The sequence below is a fragment of the Akebia trifoliata genome, chromosome 4, assembly GCF_017979445.1.
Source record: "Akebia trifoliata isolate Shusen 1 chromosome 4, ASM1797944v1, whole genome shotgun sequence".
Lineage (NCBI taxonomy): Eukaryota > Viridiplantae > Streptophyta > Magnoliopsida > Ranunculales > Lardizabalaceae > Akebia > Akebia trifoliata.
Window position 1 is genome coordinate 8232553 of NC_141378.1, and position 19620 is coordinate 8252172.

Consider the following 19620-nt stretch of genomic DNA (forward strand, 5'->3'; position numbering starts at 1 on the left):
TTTTCGGGCTTTATCCGTTATTTGAAAATGAACATCCACTAAATTCTGAAATTTAAATTTAAATTTCAAATTCTAACCTACGAGGAATTTTTGTTTTGTAAAAGCTCTTCAAACCTTGCAATCTACACCATGTGACACTGGATTGTGTTTTTGAAGTAAAAATCACCTAATTTTAGGAAGAAATCTAAAATATTTTTTGAATTTTTCATGTTTGGGTCAAACCGATTAGACCCATTGGTCAGACTGCTTTAGATTGACCTGTCCAGTCATATGGGTCAATGACTTGTCCAATTTTTAAAACATTGAATTTCGACGATAAAAATGTTGATCTCAATAAAAAAAAAATGTGGTGAGCTTTAAACTGTATTTATATATATATTTTTTGAATCTCAAATTCGTTCTTCATTTTTTTTGTTTTAAATCATTTAAATATATATAAAAAATAGATTTAAATGTTCAAAATTAAATATATATCATTTTCATTTGTCATTCATGATAAAAAATTGTTTGAATCACGATTGAAAAACCTAAGTACGTGAAGAAAATGAAAAAAATGATAGTCTAGGTATTTAAAAAATATTATAACCTCTGATGAGGTTGAGGGAACATTAAGGAAATAAGGTTTTACTAAGGGTATGTTTGATTGCATAGAAAGTGACTTTTCATGAAATTTAAAATCCATGAAAAAATAGTTGTGGAAAATAGGTAGGGTTGAAAAATCAAATTCCATTGTTTGATTTTACTTGGATAAAATCATGGAAAAAATATGAGAAAAAAGAAAAAGAGAAAATGAGGAGGAAGAGCGAGAGGGGAGGATGTGGCGACGATGACATCGACAATGACGGAGATGGTGGTGGTAGTGGCGGCAGAGGAGGTGAAGGATGGAGAAGAAGAGAGAGAGAGAGAAAGAAAAAGTGGGCGGAGATGGTGATGATAGAGACGGAGATGGCGGCGATAGTGATGACGATGACGACGAGATTAGTGTATTAGTGATGGTGGTGGTAGGAAAGAAGAAGATATGAGTGGGGAAGAATTGATGATGGAAAATATGGGTGCATTTCACTTTTCCATGAGTAGGAAAGTGAAATCCATGTTTTGGTGGACTTTTTGATTGGGGTGGAAAATAAATTTTTATTTCCATGTATAATCAAACACTTGAAAAATGTCATTTTTTATGAAAATTGATTTTTCACTCTATTTATGGGAAAGTGAAATTGATTTTTCACTCTATTTTTCTTGTGCAGTCAAATATATCCTAAATGAACTATCAAGGAGCCGCAAAAAGTTCAGGTCAGGAATTAATTAGAAAGAAATCCCCTCGTCAGGGTTTTTTAAGTAATTTATCCTTTTTCATTTGCGGTGGCATTTCAATTATGCCTCGTTATTAAGGGAGGTAAATGAAAATCTTAAAATCTTTTAAATGAAAAAAATCGGTACGAATTGCGAAGAAGAAACATTTCCTCTGGCTCGAACAGGTTGTCGCAGGTGCGAGGGTTTTGTGAAGAGAGAGAAAGTTGTGAGAGATCCAACAAAGCACACAGAAGAGAGAGAGAGAGAGAGAGAGATTGGCGCCTTGGGGGTGTGCAGGTTAAGCCCTCACTCGGACCTCTACCACGAGTTAGGGTTTCAATCCACTAAACTCGGTAAATTTCGTCTCTAAGCGAATTTATTCCCTATTTTTTGTTCTTTAGTTTTAATTTCGTCATTTTTAGAACTTTACTCGACGACGCGTGTTCCTTTTCTTAGCTCTACTGCATTTTTGATTTTCACTCAACTTTAGTTCTCTTCGCTCTTTATAAACCCACTTCACCTTCCAAGGTAGAACTATTAGCTAGGGTTTCTTCGTAGAATCCCTCCTTGTAGCCATCACTCTGTGAATTCTAGGGTTTTTTGAATTTGATTTTCTCTTTGCTCTGTTTCGTTATGTTGATTTTGTTTTTCGGATCAAGGATCAATCAATTATTGGTCTTTGGGGCCTGCGGGTTTTTTTTTTTTTTGAAGGGGGGGGGGTGGATTATATTCAGTTTAATAATTTCCCCAATTATTTAGGCTGGTTCCTGCAATTATGGTATCTATTTGAAGTTTTGGTAATGGGTAATGGTCAAATGTGCTTAATCCTTTCTTTCCTCCTTTGCTGTTTTCAGAATCATTGTTCTTAATTCAATTGTATCTGTTGACAGATTCGAATCTCGCTTTACCCATCAATTTGTCAGCTTCTTTGAAGGATTCAACATTGAATTCTTATGGTAATTTTAACACTAGCAACGGCATCAGATTCTTTTGTCTCATTGCTCATGTGCTTTATTGATTTATTTCTGTGGTTTATGACCTTGCATGATACTTGTACTTTATCCCAATGAAATCTGCGTCTGATGATCGGCATTTTAATTTCAACATCCGTGTATCTATATTTGGAAAGTTTTGTGAAATTATATTCATAGATTTCATTATGAATGACAGCATAAATGGAAACTTCTATCATATGTGGCACTTGATAGTTACTAGTCGTGGTAGCTCTTATGATAACTAGATTGGTTGATTTATTGGGATGCCTATTTTTAAAAGAACACGATCACGCCATTTCTGGGTTGAATACCTGATAGCCATTTTCTTAAGCTAATATGTTGTGGAGTCGTAGTTACTTGATAAGTTCTCCATCATCTTTATCCTCCATTTCTTTCCCTATCTTATTTCGTTTTTATTCCACTTTATATTTATATTAATTTCACGATCCTATTATCTATTTTTTTAATTTATTATGCCATTTAATGGAAAATTGGATTTCTCAGACTTGTTAATTGGGTGGGGACCCCGTAATTAGTTGTATGACCAATAGAAGTACCCTAAGTTTATGGTCAATGAGGCATACACTAAGCAATAAGCTAGTATGTGGGCTTTGATGTTATATGGAATGTATGTTGTAGGCTATTGAAATTTATATGTTATGTTCTAATGTCATCATCATAATCGTCATTGAAGCTTTATCCCCAAAATTAGTTGTTGGCTATTTTATATGATAGGTCATATTAATTTAGGGTAGTTGGAGTGTATTGCGTAGTAGAAGACTTGACTTTGGACAAAGTGGAATGGAGGAACAAGATTTGTTTACCCGACCCCAAATCATTTGGATAAGGTTTTTTTTTTTTGTTTTGTTGTCGTTTCTCCACAACAAACACTAGATTTTTCTTTTAACGATATAGTTAGCTTATTTAGGTTCAAACATATAGGCTACTCTAAAGATGTGGTTGAGTAATTTTCTTGGAAAAATCAATCTTCTGATTGAAAGATTTCTTAACGAATTATATTTTGCTAACCCTTGGTTACTATTTTTCATAAAAATGCGGAGGTTAGGGAGGATATGACTAGTGACCTATAGAATTAGTGATAGATGGCTAAAGTGAAGACATGCTTTTGGAGTATTATTTTCCTAACATTCACCAACCAAACCAAGGAGAAAATTTTAGTTCTCATGCTAGCATTATAACTTGTGTTAGTGAGTTTGGCTAGCCTAGAAAGAAATAATTAAAAAAAAGGAAATATTTGATATAAGGTTTAAAGTGGACAGTTCTAATGATGCAATGACTAGATGCCAATATTACCGATGGTAATGTAACAACGTTATGTAATGGTGGCAGGGCCCACAAACATTATAAAAAAAAATGGAAATAACGTCATTCAACATGATATTTGAATTTCATTATCATCATCAAGATATCCTTTTCTTCAAAATTTGAACTTAAATAGTGGAACTGAGTGCTATTACTTTTTTTGATGGATAAGCTGGACTTGAACCCACAACCTCAATGTTGCTTTGCAATGTGTCAAACAAATTGAGCAATGGGTCTTAGCCCTATTGTGTTGAAATTACTAGCATATATAAGTCTGAAAACGTTCTCTCTCTCTCTCCCCCCCCCCAAAAAAAAAAAAAAAAAATGACATCTTTACACACGTTGTAATGATTGTTATTTATGTAAATAACAGCTATTATAAATAACTGAACAGTCTTATAACAGGACAATGTTATTTTCAGAAAGTCAGAATGGATCCCTAACATTATTTTTATAAGGGTTACTATTCCCATTCTGTTATTTTTATTTCAAACCATGGTTTGATGCACCAACTGATCTGAGTGTATCCTCTTGTCTTATGCAAGTCCATCATGCTTATCATATTGATTATGGTATGAATGATGCTTATATTTTGATTTGAAATGACATGTTTAACAAAATGAGATCAGAATTTTATTTAATAGATATAGATATGATGTAGGACGATGAGGGAAGAAGATGAAAAATAGGGGTGAGGGATTCTTGGTTCGGGACTGGGTTAAGGATTTGGGCTATGATAGGGTAAACCCAGAAGAATTGGGTTGTGGGATTTTATTTTGACGTTAAAGGGTTAAGATTTGTAGGGTGAAGATTAATGGTTAACAAAATGGGGAAAATGATTAAAGGTTAAGAGAACGGGGAAAAGATTGAGGGTTAAGGAAAAGGGTTTCGAGAATTTAAGATTCAAAATTCAAGAATTCTAACGAGATTCAAGAAAAGGGTTTGGATGGTTTAATTTCTGGTAAATAAGCAAAAAGAATAAATTGAAGAAGAAGATAAGAGGTAAAAGATGATTAAAGAGAAAATATGGTTGATTTACCTTGCAATCACCTCAATGATTTCCATGGTATCACCATGTTGAATGTTCCAACATTCAAATAATAAAAAAACATAAATTTTCTGTATATATATTTTTCCCATTTATAACTATCTGTTAATAATCTAAAATAAAGAAAATCTCTAAGAATCCTAATAAAACTAAAATACCAAATAATGAAACTAATAGAATTCTAATTTTCGTTATTAAATCTCTCATAAATTTTCAACCCTTATAAACTTAAATAAAAAACATCTTAAAGTTACAAAACTACCCCTAAACATTATACTAAGACCATGGCTAATCAAACATGAAAATAAGCCCAAAAAACATGAAAATAACAACCCAAAACAGGAAAAAAAAAAAAAAAAACATAAAATCTAATCTTCAAGCTTTGATGCCCCCATCAATTCTCCTTGGCTAAGAAGATTTCGCCAGTGGTGAAATAAAATGGTTATAATACCCCGGCAGATCAGGTCCTTATAATTCACATGCAACATGCAACATGGTTCAGATTTGCTTCTCAACCAATGCACTCTCCACACTCCAATAAAAATCATCAAACCAAATAAATAATTTTCTAGTAAGAATTAAAGTTGGTACTCTGAAATGCTCCATGTACAATATAACTCATTGGGTCATTCAAAATATTATCTATCTTTTCTTTTCCATTGGATAAAATCTGTATAAGAGGTAAAGGATGTCACGACTCAACAATTTCCTTTTCTAGTTGTTTAGATTTTTCAGACATAGATTCTTCTTCAAGATCCAATAATTACGACTCATTAATTCCACTCTCACTGAAATCATGTTCATAAATTTCTTCCTCGATTTCTTTATTACTTGCCTGAGTTTAGGCTCATGGACTAATCACATATGCTTCATTATCCCAATTTGAGTATTCCCATTTATAGTGTCCAAGACGATTACACTTGCAACATAAGTTCTGTTGTCCGAACTCTTCATCCCGTTGTTCACATAGTTGTTTGTGTTCTTCATCTTCCTGTATAATATGGTCATGGTCATAGTGAAAATATACTCAAGAGGCACATTCGACGTAAATTTGAGTACATATTTGTTAGTTCCTCTGAGAACATCTCTGTTGAGTTCATGTCCCTTCAATTTGATTTGCTAATTTTTGTTGCTTGAACCTAGGCTCTAATGCCAATTTGATGCAGGATGATGAGGGAAGAATATGAGAAATAGGGGTTAGGGATTCTTAGTTTGGGATTGGATTAAGTATTTGGTTATATGTGGGATTTTATTTTGACGTTTTGTGATTACAATCACAATCCTAATGGCTATATGTGGAAAAGTAAAAATGCAAAATTTTACAATTACGATATTTTTAATAGGGTAGAAGAAGGGGTTAAGGTTTGTAGGGTGAGGATTAATGGTTAAGAGAATGGGAAAATGATTAAGGAATAAGGAAGGGGTTCAAAAATTTAATATTCAAAATTTAAAATTCAAGAATTCTAACGAGATTTAAAAAAAGGGTTTGGATGGGTTGATTTCTCATAAAAAAAAAAAAATAGATTGAAGAAGAAGATAGAGGTAAACGAAGATTAAAGAGGAAATATGGTAGATTTACCTTGAAATCACCCTAGTGATTTCCATGGTATCATCACGTTGAATGCACCAAAAACAAATATTTTCTGTATATATATATATATTCTGTTTATAACTCTCTGTTAATAAATCCTAATACAATCTATAGATATAGAAAATCTCTAAGAATCCTAATAAACTCAAATACCAAACAAAGAAACTAATAAAACTCTATTTTTCGTAATTAAATCTCTCCTAAATTTTTGAACATTATAAACTTAAATAAAAAACATCTTAAAGTTACCAAACTACTCCTAAACATTATATTAAGACCATGACCTAATAAAATATAAAAATAACAACCCAAAATAGAAAAAACTATAAAAGCATAAAATCTACTCTTCAAGCTTTGATGTCCCCATCAAGATAGATAAGTTGGACTTGAACCCACGACCTCAAAATTTCTTTGCAATGTGTCAAAACCAACCGAGCCTGAGCTATGAGTGTAAGCCCGTGATCACAAATTTCCTTGGGTTGACTTGCTTTGTCATCATTTTCTTAAACCTGTTTGTTTCTCTACCTCGGGCCATTATTACTGCTACATTTTAAATAGTGGAGATTCAAAACCCCAAGTGCAAGGTGCGTAACCAAGTAAAAAAGACTCAAGAATCTATGGTCGATCAATAGGATTGAAGTGCAAACCAAAAACTAATGGAAATGAAAGGGGAAAATAAAATTTGAATTTTGAAAATAAAGTGAGAATAATTTTAAAACTGGGAACAATAATCAAAGAAGGGTTAAGGTATTGGAGATACACTATGGAATAATTACAATGTTGATTTATTTGATCAATTTTTATCTTAACTAGTAGAATCAAATAAGGATTAATTTTAATCAGAATATTTAGCAATGAAATTCATACACAATAATCCAAAAATATGTGTTTGATTAATTGAAGATTGCATGTAGCGCATGCTAAATTAACACAAGGACTTCTAAGCATTTGATGTATTTGGACACACCAAATCAAAGAATTGTATATTTAAGCAACAATAATTTTAATTAAAATATTCATTCAATTAAACAAATCCAAACAATCTTAACTCCATGTTTTTATTCAAATAAAATCAAACTCACATTCTTAATGACTTTCCCTCTTAACCTTAACCAATCATCTCCATAGAATCCATGAAAATAATTAATTAAACAAATCCTAGAAAATTAGAATAAAATAAAAACTAGAGAAAAGAGGAATTCAAGAAGAAAAAAAATTAGGGGATGAGAAGAAGTAGAAGAAATAGATTTAAAAAGAAAAGAAAGGGCGCCAATTTAAGAATGACATTAAGAGAAATAGTATCTAGAGAAAAAGTGGGTGAGAGAAAGAAATTAGAAAAAGAGTGAAAATATATGGGAAAAAGGAGGAGAGAGTAAAGTGAGCTGAGATAGGATTTTCTCTTTTTTCTTTACCCTTCCTTCTTTTTCTCATTCTTTTCAGCCCTTAATTTTTTTTTTTTTGTTTCCTTCCAAAAATGCCTATGTTTGCTTCCTTTAATTATGCATCTATTCAACTTTTGTTTTCTTTCCAAGAATGACATTTTTCTTCTTAGCATTGGGCTTTAATTGGCTCTTTTCACAACATAGGCCTTGAACACCTACAAAATAAAAGTTAAAACAATTAGTACCTTGTAAATACATTAATATTGCATGATGAACATAAACTGGGGATACATATTGTTAATTTGTGCACTTATCATTACTATTTTTGAATACATGAGGCAGTTTTTCTTTTAAAAAGCATGTTATGGCATATCATAACAGTCGCGTAAATTTATAATGTTACCCTATAGATTCATTACTGCATTCCAAACAATAAGTTCTCAGACATTTGATTTATTGACCAACCATCTGTCGCGAAAGGTCAACCTGTTAGGAAGGAGGCGAACAATGAATATAAGAGGGTCACAAGCTAAATAGGGGTATGGTAATACGCAAAACCCGGGAGCAAGAAAATGCCACATTCAACACTCCCCCTCACTCAAAGGGTGGAAAGAATCAAACCTGTGACCCATATGGACTTCCCGCTTTGATACCATGTTGACCAACAATCTGTCGCAAATGGTCAACCTGTTAGGAAGGGGGTGAACAATGAATATATAGGGGTCACAAGCTAAATAGTGGTACGATAATATGTAACATCTATGAATAGGCGAATCTCACACGCAACACGATGTACCATAGTTACCTAGTTATATAAAACCAAGGTTTTAAATGACGTTATAGGGTTTGTGTACGGGCTGGGGCCATTGCTGTTATTTTGAAAATGACTTTAATGGAATGGTGTTATAGTGGACTCCACTACAAATAATGCTAAAACTGTTTTTTCTTAAACAAAAAATTCTGTGGGGAATTTGAATTTTTGAATAATGACAGCTACTTAAGTTTGAAAAGTTTTAAAATTTTTTTTTGGGTACAAAATGAAATGCTTAACAAATCTTTTATGCTATGAAAATGAACTGTAAAACAATCCAAGAATGGAGCATCTTTATTTTTAGCAAAATGGACCGGGTTTGATCCTCACCCAATTTAAACCATGACTGGGTTCTATTCGTATAGGTTTGTGATATGGTACGTCATCGGACGAATATTCCTACTTCTCCGACGTACCAATTTCTGGAATTTGGGGGATATCTTTCTTTCTTTTTTGTTTCTTTTGTTTTTTTAGATTCACCCTATAGTTACTTAAATTTACTGTCCTAAAAGAATAACTATTAGGCTATGAAATGTTATTCTTACTCAATATTTAACCATCACATACGTGCAAGGCTTAAAAATTAACCCCACTTCAATTCTCATTAATCCAAGTAGACGTAATATACTTTTCCAAAATCCTTTAACTTGCCTCATATGTACTTAATTTATAGTAATATAATGCCCTTGTGTCTATGCTTTTATCATATATTCATATTAGAATGATACCAACTTATTTGTTACACACGTGAATCATGAGTCTATCTAATAGACTCCTGGATTGAAAGTTATTAACTGAATTGGACTATACCATATTTAATGATCAATGAAAATCATCCTCATTTTGTCCCAATTATTTGGGGTTGGCACCACCTGATTGGGGAGCTGTGGTTCAAAGACCTGGTTGTGCTCCCAGAGTTGTGAGATCAAGTCTCCCTACATGATACTCCTGTTTGTGGTGGTTGGTTGAATCCGCAGGGATTAGCCCCACATCCAAAGGGGGCGGGGACATCTTGTCATGTAGAAAACAAATTGGGATGGGCAAAGTTATCATTTTCCCCTTTCCTCTATGCATGGGCTATTGATCATGTATCAAATCAGAGTAAATAAAGTGATCTTAAAACAATTGAAAGAGCCAAGTGAAGCCCACATGTTTCAAAAGCCAACTTAAAAAACAATTTTCCTCTTTCAACGAATATTATGATACCTCTAATTAGGCCTAGATCAGCTTCACTTCTTCTCAAACCAATCAAATAGGACCCACTTGAATGGTGTGGCGGGGTAGGATGCATTTTCTAAATATTTCTATTTTTCCTAAATTTTCAATATTTTATAAAAAAATTCAAAAATTTACTTATATTATTGTATTCACGATGCTGCTGAAATCATTGAGGCAACCTTGTTTGATTCACTGACCTGTCTTATCCAATTTGTGGTCTCTCTAGTTTGAGCAGCTGGCCAGTTTTTGAACATTGGTTAGGAGACTTAACCTCAATTTTAAATGGCTTGAGTTCAATGTGGGACATTGATTGTAGTTAACAATTGATCCAAACACACCCAAGCTTGGCTTTACTCAGCTAACCTGTGCTGTCTGCCATTATTTATTTATTGGAGGCTGTTAATCCTTGAATGTTTTTAGTGATTTGATTTAATTATACAGGCAATGGTTTACTCAACTTTCTTGGCTTTTGATACAATAGAGGGGGCCCCAAATAATTGGGACAATGCTTGGATGATGATGAGAGTTAGCAATCCCTTTTCCATGTCTTTTTTATGAGTTCCGTGAATCTTTTTGGAAGATTCATTCGTAACCATCTTAACCTTGTCCTGACTTTTTTGATTTAGTGTATGTTCTCATAGCTAAACAATTTTTTTTAGTGTTTTAATTAATTGATTCTGCCAAGATTGTCAAAGCCGAATCGAATTATTGTTGAGTTAAAAGACTGGGTTGAGACTTTTAAGACTTGGGATAGTCTTTCCTAACTCAAATCCTAAATCTCTCTCATGGTTTATAGCTTGGTTATTTAGTTGCATCCTCTTAGATGGCCACGCTTATACTGGGATTTTTTGAATCCATGTTAAAAGTAAAATGTGAGGAGTCTAAATGGGAGGTGAATGCAAACTAATGTTATGGGAAAATGCGTAGGAATCCAAGGGATTTAAATTAAGTGGACACTATGAGTGCAACAGTAGGCATGTGAATGAGGTGGTTGGTACCCCATTTGCGAGGTGATAAGCCAAGCAATGCCATCACCTTGGGTTGATTGCCCATAAGGATGGAGAATTTGGGGATGTGTCCCATGGAATCTGAGTGGTCTGAAGTGGACATATGATTATAGTGTTAAGGGTACAACATGTAGAAATAAGGCTAAAGGGAAAATTTGATAAAATGATGATAACATCATCATTACTTTATGCAGCAGCATGTTGGACGATCAAGTAACCAAGTACATAAAATGAACATAGTGGAGGTGGATTATGTTTTGGCTACATTTGAGCATATGCAACAAATGTCTTGTTATATTTATGTGTTTCATCTTTTTTGTCATTTTTTCCTCCATTTTCCATGTATGAGAGGACCCTATTTTATAATAATTTTTTTTTTTTTGAAAAGTACCCTATTTTATAATTTTCCCTGTTAAAAGGATTTCATAACTCCCCTCGATTGAGGTGATTCATTAGTACCATTCGATTGGGGGGATTTGCAACTCCTACTTGATTGATGGGATTGGTAACTCTTCGTTGATTTGCAACTCCCATTTGGCTTCGGATACATGACACCTTACCTTAGGGTAGGTGTTGGTTGTCTTGATGGCATAATTCCTTCTTTTTTTTATTATCGGCCATAGCATAATTCCTAGGTATATGCATATCTCAAAAATGCCATGTCCTGTCAGGATTAAATACAAATTTCTTAACCCGACAATTGTCTCCTTTTGATTCCTTAGAGGTGCCTTTGGGGTCCCAAGAATTCTAAGTTTGAGGTATCTATTGCCTCCTTGGTCAGACACTATACCCATTGGTTTCTTTGTGGTGAAATTTCTCAAGAAGTTTTGAACATGTATCATTTTTACAAGTTGATTGCTTGTGTAGGAAGGCGTGTATTTCAACTTCTAATCTCTTTGCTCATCTTGTCTGTATAGGAAGAAGCCTTTATCAGGTTGATAGAATTTGTTTCAAAAGGCCTAAATTGCATTTAAGGTAGTTTTGGTCATCTCTGTATAATTTTGCATTCATCGAATTCATTTTGGACCTTCTTGTGCAAGACCTCTTAATTGCAGGCTGAAGGATGTTTAGGAAATTCTGTTTTTCAGGTAGGATTGGTTATCTAACTTGGATCTGCTTTTTTGTTTGGAGATGTTCTAATATCGAGTTATCTGAATATTCAGCACCATGAATCTTTCTTTGCACGATTACTCGTGATGTTTGTGGTTAGACTGATTCTAGAGGTGTTAGGAGACAGTGCCTCTAGGATGTCCTTGGTTACCTGGGGCCTTTATCTATAAGAAAGAATGGTGATCTTCTGGGTACAAGGATACACCTAAGGACCCATCTTTTTCTACAGCTTCCTTTGATGACTATGGTTAATAGCAATCGTAGAGGTTTTCTAAGATCATTCTTCTAGGATGACCCAATTACCCAAGGTGATGCAGGATGGTGATGCCTAATCTAAATGATGGTTTTGAGATCAAGAATAAACCACTAAAAGCAATTAAAGCCATGAATTAGTTCTCTTTCAACCATAAAACGATAGAAAATATAGTAGGCAGTGACAGTCCCACAGTACAAATCCTTCAAGTGCTTGAAGTAAGGAATACTAATGGAAGATTGGCCTTCCAATAGCTTGGGGTCTCAATTCATTAACCAATATGAGTTCTCTTGAGTCTTGATCCAATTGATGAGTTCAAGATAGGTCTAGGATCAAAAGTTATCTAACTTATGATAATAATATGGGAATTTAATGAGCGCACAAATAAGGATATTCAAACAAAATTCCGGCAACTTTCCAAATAACAATTTCATGAAAAACGAGAAAAAGAAAGGTTATAATAGCAGCTACTTTGGGGTGCCACAGTGATACACTCCCTTCTTCTTATTTAGGCCTACCATTAGGGGCACCGTATTGTAGCAAGAACATTTGGGAGGGAGTTATCGAGAAAATGGAAAAGAAATTGAGTACTTGGAAGGCAAAATATCTTTCCAAAGGGGGTAAGGTTACGTTGATTAAGAGTATTTTAACCAGTATTCTGATTTACTTCTTATCTTTGTTCTCGTTGCCTAAATCGGTGGAAGTTAAGATTGAAAGACTCATGAAGAAGTTTCTGTGGAATGATAATAATGGTGGTAGAAAATATCACTTGGTGAAGTGGAAGATGGTTTGCACTCCAAAGAAGAATGGAGGATTGGGGATTATAGGGCTAAGGCTAACTAATAAAGCTCTCCTGGCCAAGTGGCTTTGGAGATTTGGGGAAGAAAGAGAAAACTTGTGGAGGAGAGTGATTCAGGCTAAATATGGAGAAAAGAGATTTGGTTGAGGAGCATAAAGGCACTTATGGATGTAGCGTGTGGAGATGTATTATGAAGGGTGTTGATAAGTTTGATAGGGAGGTTAGATTCAAAGTTGGGTTGGAGGATAAGGTTAGATTTTGGGAGGATATTTGGTGCGGAACTTCATATCTGTCTACCCAATTCCCATCCCTGTACACTTGCTCTTTGAAAAAGAATAACTCGATAAGGCAGTGTTTGATTCGGGACTGGAACACAGATTCTTGGGATGTGGGATTTAGGAGGAATTTCAATGATTAGGAATTGATGGAGGTTACATCTCTTCTAGATCTCCTGAATCAAATCCAATTCAGAGAGAACGTGCAAGATAGAAGGGAATGGTTCAAGGCTAAGGATAAGAAGTTCTCTGTCAAGTCCTTCTATTATTGCTTGTTTCCTGTGGGTGAGGTATCCTTCTCTCCATCTGTCATTTGGTCCACTCTCGTTCCTTCTAAGGTTTCTTTCTTTATATGGCTTGCTTCTTCGGGTAGAATCCTTACTTTGGATAATTTGATTCGTCGGGGGTGGATTATCCCTAATTTTTGCTATCTTTGCTTGAGGGATGGGGAGTCTGTCAATCACATTCTTATTCATTGTTCTTTTTCTCGTGTTATTTGGATGTTCTTCTTATCTCGGTTCCAAGTAGAATGGGTTGTTCCTTTATCGTTTTTTGACATTTTAAAGGTTTGGAGTTTCAATATCTTCTCTGCTAGAAAGAAATATCTCTAGGCTATCCTCCCGTCCACCATTGCATGGGGTCTCTGGAGAGAACGCAACAACAGGATATTCCACAGCAAGGAGAACACATCTCAACAAGTGATCTTAGAGATTTTGGGGCTTCTTTTCCTTTGGTCGAAGATGAGTAAGGACTTTGAGGGAGTGTGCTTTCAAGATTTTGTATTTAATTGGGAAATCATTTGTGACTCCTAGCTGTGTGTCGGTAGTGTTTGTTTTTGTTGTTGGTGTTTATTTCTTTCTTTGTTGTTACTGGTGCTTGGATGTTTGGGGGCTATCTCAGTCTCCTTTACTCCTTTTCCTCATTTATAAAATTTATAGTTATCAAAAAAAAAAATAATAGTATGGATGGGCTATTTGGGTAGAAGATAGGATTAGGGAGATATTTGGTTTAGGGCTACTTGAAGAGTGTGGTTTGGTCTAAGATAGGTTTGGGTTAGGGTATAAGGTCTAGGGAGTGGTGCAATTTGGGCTAGGGTTGCTGTTTGGGGATGTACAAGTTTTAAGGGCTTTGGAGGGGGGAGGGACAGCAGGTTTTAATGTTGCTGTGAGGGTGCGGCAGAAATATAATGATTGTTTCAGATTAGGGTTTGGTTCGGTTGGGTGTGTAAGGGTCTGTATGGAGTTCAGTTGGGCTGCCTTTTCCGTAGGAAAGCGAGGTAAGAGGACGGGCTAGGTCCTTAAAACAGTTTCAGCAAACTGTATGAAGGGATAGGTTGGTTGTGGCTGCTGCAAAAACAACATACAGCAGATGTTGAAGGAAGATACTTAACTACTAAAACATAATAATAAAAAGAAACTGAAAAAGATTTGGATGGGAAAATTCTGATGCCCAATATCTTGAGGAGCTTTAGAGGAGATGACTTTCTTGAGTCATACTGTTGAATGGGTAGGACCATAGGAGGAGATCATCCCATCTGTGGACTTGTGTTTATAAATATCATACTGTCTCAGATGAGTGTGACTAGTGACAATCTTCTATTTAAATCATAAAAGCTATATCCTTTTGAAGGATTATCTAGGAATCCTTGGGACTGGATGTTCCATATGTTTATTTTTGAGAGTGGAAGTAAATAAAAGTATAAAAATGCAGGGAGCAATGGGTCTGATCAACTTCTCATCAAATGATTTTTTTTTTTCTTCCGAAAGGCATAATCACGTGGTTGTTGGGTGGTGTGGGGTTGTTTTGAAAGAGAAAGTGGTATAAACTGCTGCAACACTTTGTACCAAGATGCTAATGGGAGAGACCTTTTCCATAACATGTTATGTTGTGTACAAAATGAACATTCCATCTCTTGTTTGGAAAGTTGATAATGGTCAAGATCATGTTTGTAGTAAAATTTTTGCCATTCAAAGGTCCTTGGGAACTTCCCTTTCCATGCAATTGCAACACATGATTTGAAATCTTTAAGTAGCGTTTGGAGGCCCGCTTCCCATACTTTTGGCTCCCAATAGAACCTTAGGGTTTGAACTTAAGGTATCAACTTCCCGGTTCCCACCAAATGCAAAAGTTAAAAATGGGCAGAAGTGAGAGGCTTCCTAGATCGGCTTCCAAGTTTTGCATTTGCGGGGATCTAACTGAACTTTAATTTATGGATTTTCAGACATGATGCCCTTGTTTTTTTGTTAGTGACTAAAATGCCATCCATAATATTTCTAAGATATTAAATGAATCATCAAAAGACCAAAACTTCTAATATAATTACCAAAATGTCCAAAAAGTTGTTTCCCAAAATGCACCTCTGAAACACAATTGCCAAACAACCAATTTTGCAACCACGCTTACCCTGGAAGGCATCCAACTGAATTGCTTCTAGAGTAGCACTTCCATGGAACTGACCACATTGCGGCCTAATGAATTGGTATGTCATTGAAGCTTCTTGAATATTCGGGCATACCACCTTTTACCGTCATTCACCTTCCACTATGACTGCTGATCCCATTCACTGATTTAGTGAATTTGGAGAATGAATTTCTTATCTGTTCATGAATGTGGCTCAAGTTGCATCTTCATCTGCATTTCTGGTATTTATGTCTTTTTTTTTTTAAAGCTGTATGTCTTCATGTGGTTTTTGGTGATCAAGTCCATAAAATTGAATGCCTAGTGAAGTCCAGAAATAGAATAGTATTTACCTTCATGTAGTGGATTTGATGTTCTCATACATTTAATCTGGTTGTCTTTTAATTCTGGATACTCTTCTCTGTTCGTCTGCTAGATTGAGTTTGGTATCTGTAATTTGATATGCTCAAAATCTATTCTCTGTAATTAGGTATAAATAACTCTTCACCCACAACACAAGAGGAGCTTCTTATGAAATGTAATAACCGCAAATGGAAAAAGCCTTCTTCCTTGCTTGTGTAGTTCGCATGACAAACCTGGCAAACTTGCACAGAGTTTGAGAAATGCCTTTATGGGTTCCACATTAGCCCGACTACATGTTCTTAAACAGTGGATCTATAGATCTTATTGGATGTTTTTCCATAATTTTTCTTACTATATAAAGAGAGATGGATCCAGTGGTTGATGTCGTTAGATTCGGTCAATATTGGGTGAGGAAATTCCTAGGTGGGACCCATTAATTGGTGTGATTCACTTTCAACTTGTACACATGCCACATTTTGGCACAGAAAAAGGAGGATAGCCTCTTCCCATTAAAATCCAAAGTATTCCTCATGAACAACATTACCAAGAGTTCATGATTGTGCATCTTTTATAGGTGCAAATACACACCCTTCATAAGCTCATCACGTAGCATTTCCTTGCTTTACAAACTATTATGTTGATGACATGATTATCATATACAATTAACTTAATAGCCAGCTTACAAGTATTATGTTATGTGATGCAGAGAACCACGTATACTCGGTATTGTTTAAGCCATAATTCTCTTCTCCTTCATTGCTAGCAAAAGTAGATGAAAGAAGTATTAGCATGTTACAAGGACCTCCTTGAAGCTTGGAAATACCGAGCAGGTGTGTGAAACCGGTATGACGCTAGACGACTTCTTTACCCTGACTGAGATGAAGGATGGGCTTACGGCCCTTGCTAGAGTTGAAGAATTGGTCTCTATGATGCAGAAGGAGAAAGATTCTGTTGTGAAGAATGTTGGTGAGGCAGCCAGGCAATGGTCTACTGTTGCAAGTACCTTGGCTGCCACAGAGAGTAAGGACAGTCTTGATCATTTTATTCGGTTAGATGGACTCTACTTCCTTGATCAGTGGCTTCAGGAAGCTCTAAAGTGTGGCAATGACGCAAGAGACCTCTCTGTGGAAGAATCGATAAGTGCTCTGTTAGGGGCACTTAAGAAGCTTCCCATAGAATATGATATGTCTGTTTCTTCTGGAATCAAGGTAACTATACGGAATCTTTTTGGACACAAGAGCATTAGGGTTCAGGAAGGGGCGAAGGCTCTGTTTGATAGTTGGAACCAGGGAAAAGAGAATGATTCAGATCACCGGGATGTTGAGAAAGATGATGGATCCAAGGGTGTGGTTGAGCCAGCCAATGCAACATTAACTGTGGAGAGTGGATACCCAGGAGATTCGGTTGTCGAAGCAATTGCCAAAGAAGATAGTCACGTAATAAAGCCAGCTGAGAGGGAATTGCAACAGTCGAGAAGCTTAGATGTTTCCCAGTTGGAGAGTGTCAAAGGTGTCAAGATCCCTATTTCTAGTAATCGTGATGTCTCTGATACCGCAGCTTTGAGCGAGGTAGTTGATAAGGATGGGTTTGGAAGACATACTCAGGACCAGTCTATGACAACCTCTTGTCAAGAAAATTTTTCTATTATTAGGGAAGAATCTTCTACACACCCAGCAGAAAGAACAAGCTCCGTTGGGATTTGCAGTTCTCCTGTTACAATGGAAAATTCTGCTAAGCCCGGGCCCTTAGATCCTCTTCCAGAGTTGAAAGATTTCACCAATGATGCAGCTGAGAGACATATGATGAAGTGTAGCCGAGATAAGTTTGGTAACAAGGAAATTTGTTCTGTTTCTATTTCATCTGTACGTGAACAGGTGTTTTCAGCCGATCCTGCAAATTCTCAGCTGTCTGTGATGGAGCCTGCTGTACCAAACGATGTTGAAGCCAAGGAGAGCGAGCTCTGCCCAAAAAAGACTATGCCTGCGGGTTTCGACAGTGATTCGAATACACTGGCCTCTGAGCTAAATAGTAGTAAGGCAGTTGATTGTTGGGTGCCTAAATATTCAAGAAGCAAAGTGGACAAGACTACAGATCAAGCTGGTGTTTTGTATACATCACAGGAATTAACCATTAATGGTTGCATCTTGAGAAAACCGGAGGATTCAGAGAGTTCTTTTCCTATGGAGGAGGATATTGGAGCAGTTAATGATGCAAAGGAGCTTGCTAGTGAGTCAATTTTGAAGGTGGTAGCAGGAGTGGATTCTGCGATTAGTGGTGATGTCTCAAACCCAAGAATGGAAATGAAAGTCTTTGATAAGATTGACACGAGAAGAGTGGACATGGAACTGGATTTTGTCGTAGAAGATGCCCTAGAAGTTGCTCGGCAAGTTGCCAAAGAAGTGGAGCAAGCGGTTGTTGACTACAGAGAACCTTTGTGCAGTTCTTCTCCTGAGAAAAATTCAGAAGCTGGGGTTGTGCAGCCTGAAAGCCCTGATTCTATAAATGGAAAGCAGGACCGACCCCTGGCGGGGCCAGATAATGAAATGCCAACCGGACAAAATCTTCTTTGTGGGTCCCCTTCATCAAAGGGAGAGGAACTTTTAATGGACCCAATGAGCATGGACAAAGCTGAAGATTTTGTGCAGGACCAGGACTCATCCCAGGTCATTGGAGCTGCTGTTCAAGAATCAGCCGATGACACCAAGATGGGTGTGCGTGATTTCGATCTGAATGAAGTGGTTCACTTGGAGGAAATGGACCAGCCAAGGTTTCAGTTTCTGTGCCCATCACTGTTGTTTCTGCTTCAAGAGCAGCAGCTCCAGAATTCCCTGTAGCTCCTCCTCATTTCGAGGGAGAGCTTGGATGGAAGGGTTCTGCTGCAACTAGTGCCTTCCGTCCTGCATCTAATCGCAGGATTTCAGATGGTGAGAAGGTACTCTCTGTTGATGGCAGTGGCTATAGTTCAAAACAGAGGCAGGATTGCCTCAATATTGATCTGAATGTAGCTGGGGGAAACGGTGATGGAGGTACTGATCTGATGTTGGCTGCAAAACAGATCCCAGTATCATCAGGTCTGACTTCTGGGGAATGTTCCATGGAAGTGAGTTCAAGAAGAGGGGATAAGCTCAAGTTGGATCTCAATTGTACTGGTGACAATGAGGATGCTCCACCATCATCAGATTGGAGGATGGAGAGCCGATTGCATTTCAACCATCGAAATGGGTTCCGCAGCCCATCTCCGACCTCTTCATCATCATCGAAGCATCCTTCCATGAAGAACATCGATTTAAATGACAATCCATCTCTCTTGGATTCGTATGATCAACGACCGGATCCCGGTAAGTCTTCCTCCTCCTCCCAAGACAGGAATGCTTATGGAGGGGGGTTTCAACTGGATGATCCAGTTATTTCTATCATGGGTACAAGAGTGGCAGTCACTAGAAAAGAGAGTGTTCCCCAAACTTGGTCCTTCCTCCCAGATAGGCAGGTTGGTGAGTCCTCAGTGGTTGCCAACTTTGCAAAATCAGTTGGTGGGGTGGGGGAACATCATCCTGCAATGGCTTATTATCCGTCCCCTCCTCCTGGCCTCTCTATGGGGCCTTCCATGTCTCTCTCTCCAGCAATGTATGGATCTGCCTGTGTCCCTTATATGGTAGATTCAAGAGGAGTTCCTGTGGCATCTCAGATTGTTGGCTCACAAGTTGCTGTTCCATCCTTTTTTCGACCACCATTTCCTATGAGCATGACTGTTCCACCAT

At 36.5% G+C, this 19620-nt stretch overlaps 1 protein-coding gene across 4 annotated transcripts; it reads left to right on the forward strand.

Moving 5' to 3' along the window:
• The first annotated feature begins 1435 nt into the window (after window positions 1–1435).
• Window positions 1436–18696, forward strand: LOC147403494 (uncharacterized). 4 transcript variants are annotated; one of them, XM_086439089.1, is made up of 3 exons: window positions 1436–1643; window positions 2145–2246; window positions 16569–18696. In XM_086439089.1, exon 3 carries the CDS (start codon window positions 16708–16710, stop codon window positions 18694–18696), a length of 1989 nt encoding a protein of 662 aa, XP_086295215.1. In that variant the 5' UTR covers window positions 1436–1643; window positions 2145–2246; window positions 16569–16707. The 4 variants fall into 4 exon arrangements, with proteins under 4 accessions (XP_086295215.1, XP_086295214.1, XP_086295217.1 ...); XM_086439088.1 differs by having other exon boundaries at window positions 2181–2246; XM_086439090.1 differs by lacking the exon at window positions 1436–1643 and adding an exon at window positions 2009–2094 and having other exon boundaries at window positions 2181–2246.
• The last annotated feature ends 924 nt before the right edge of the window (window positions 18697–19620 follow it).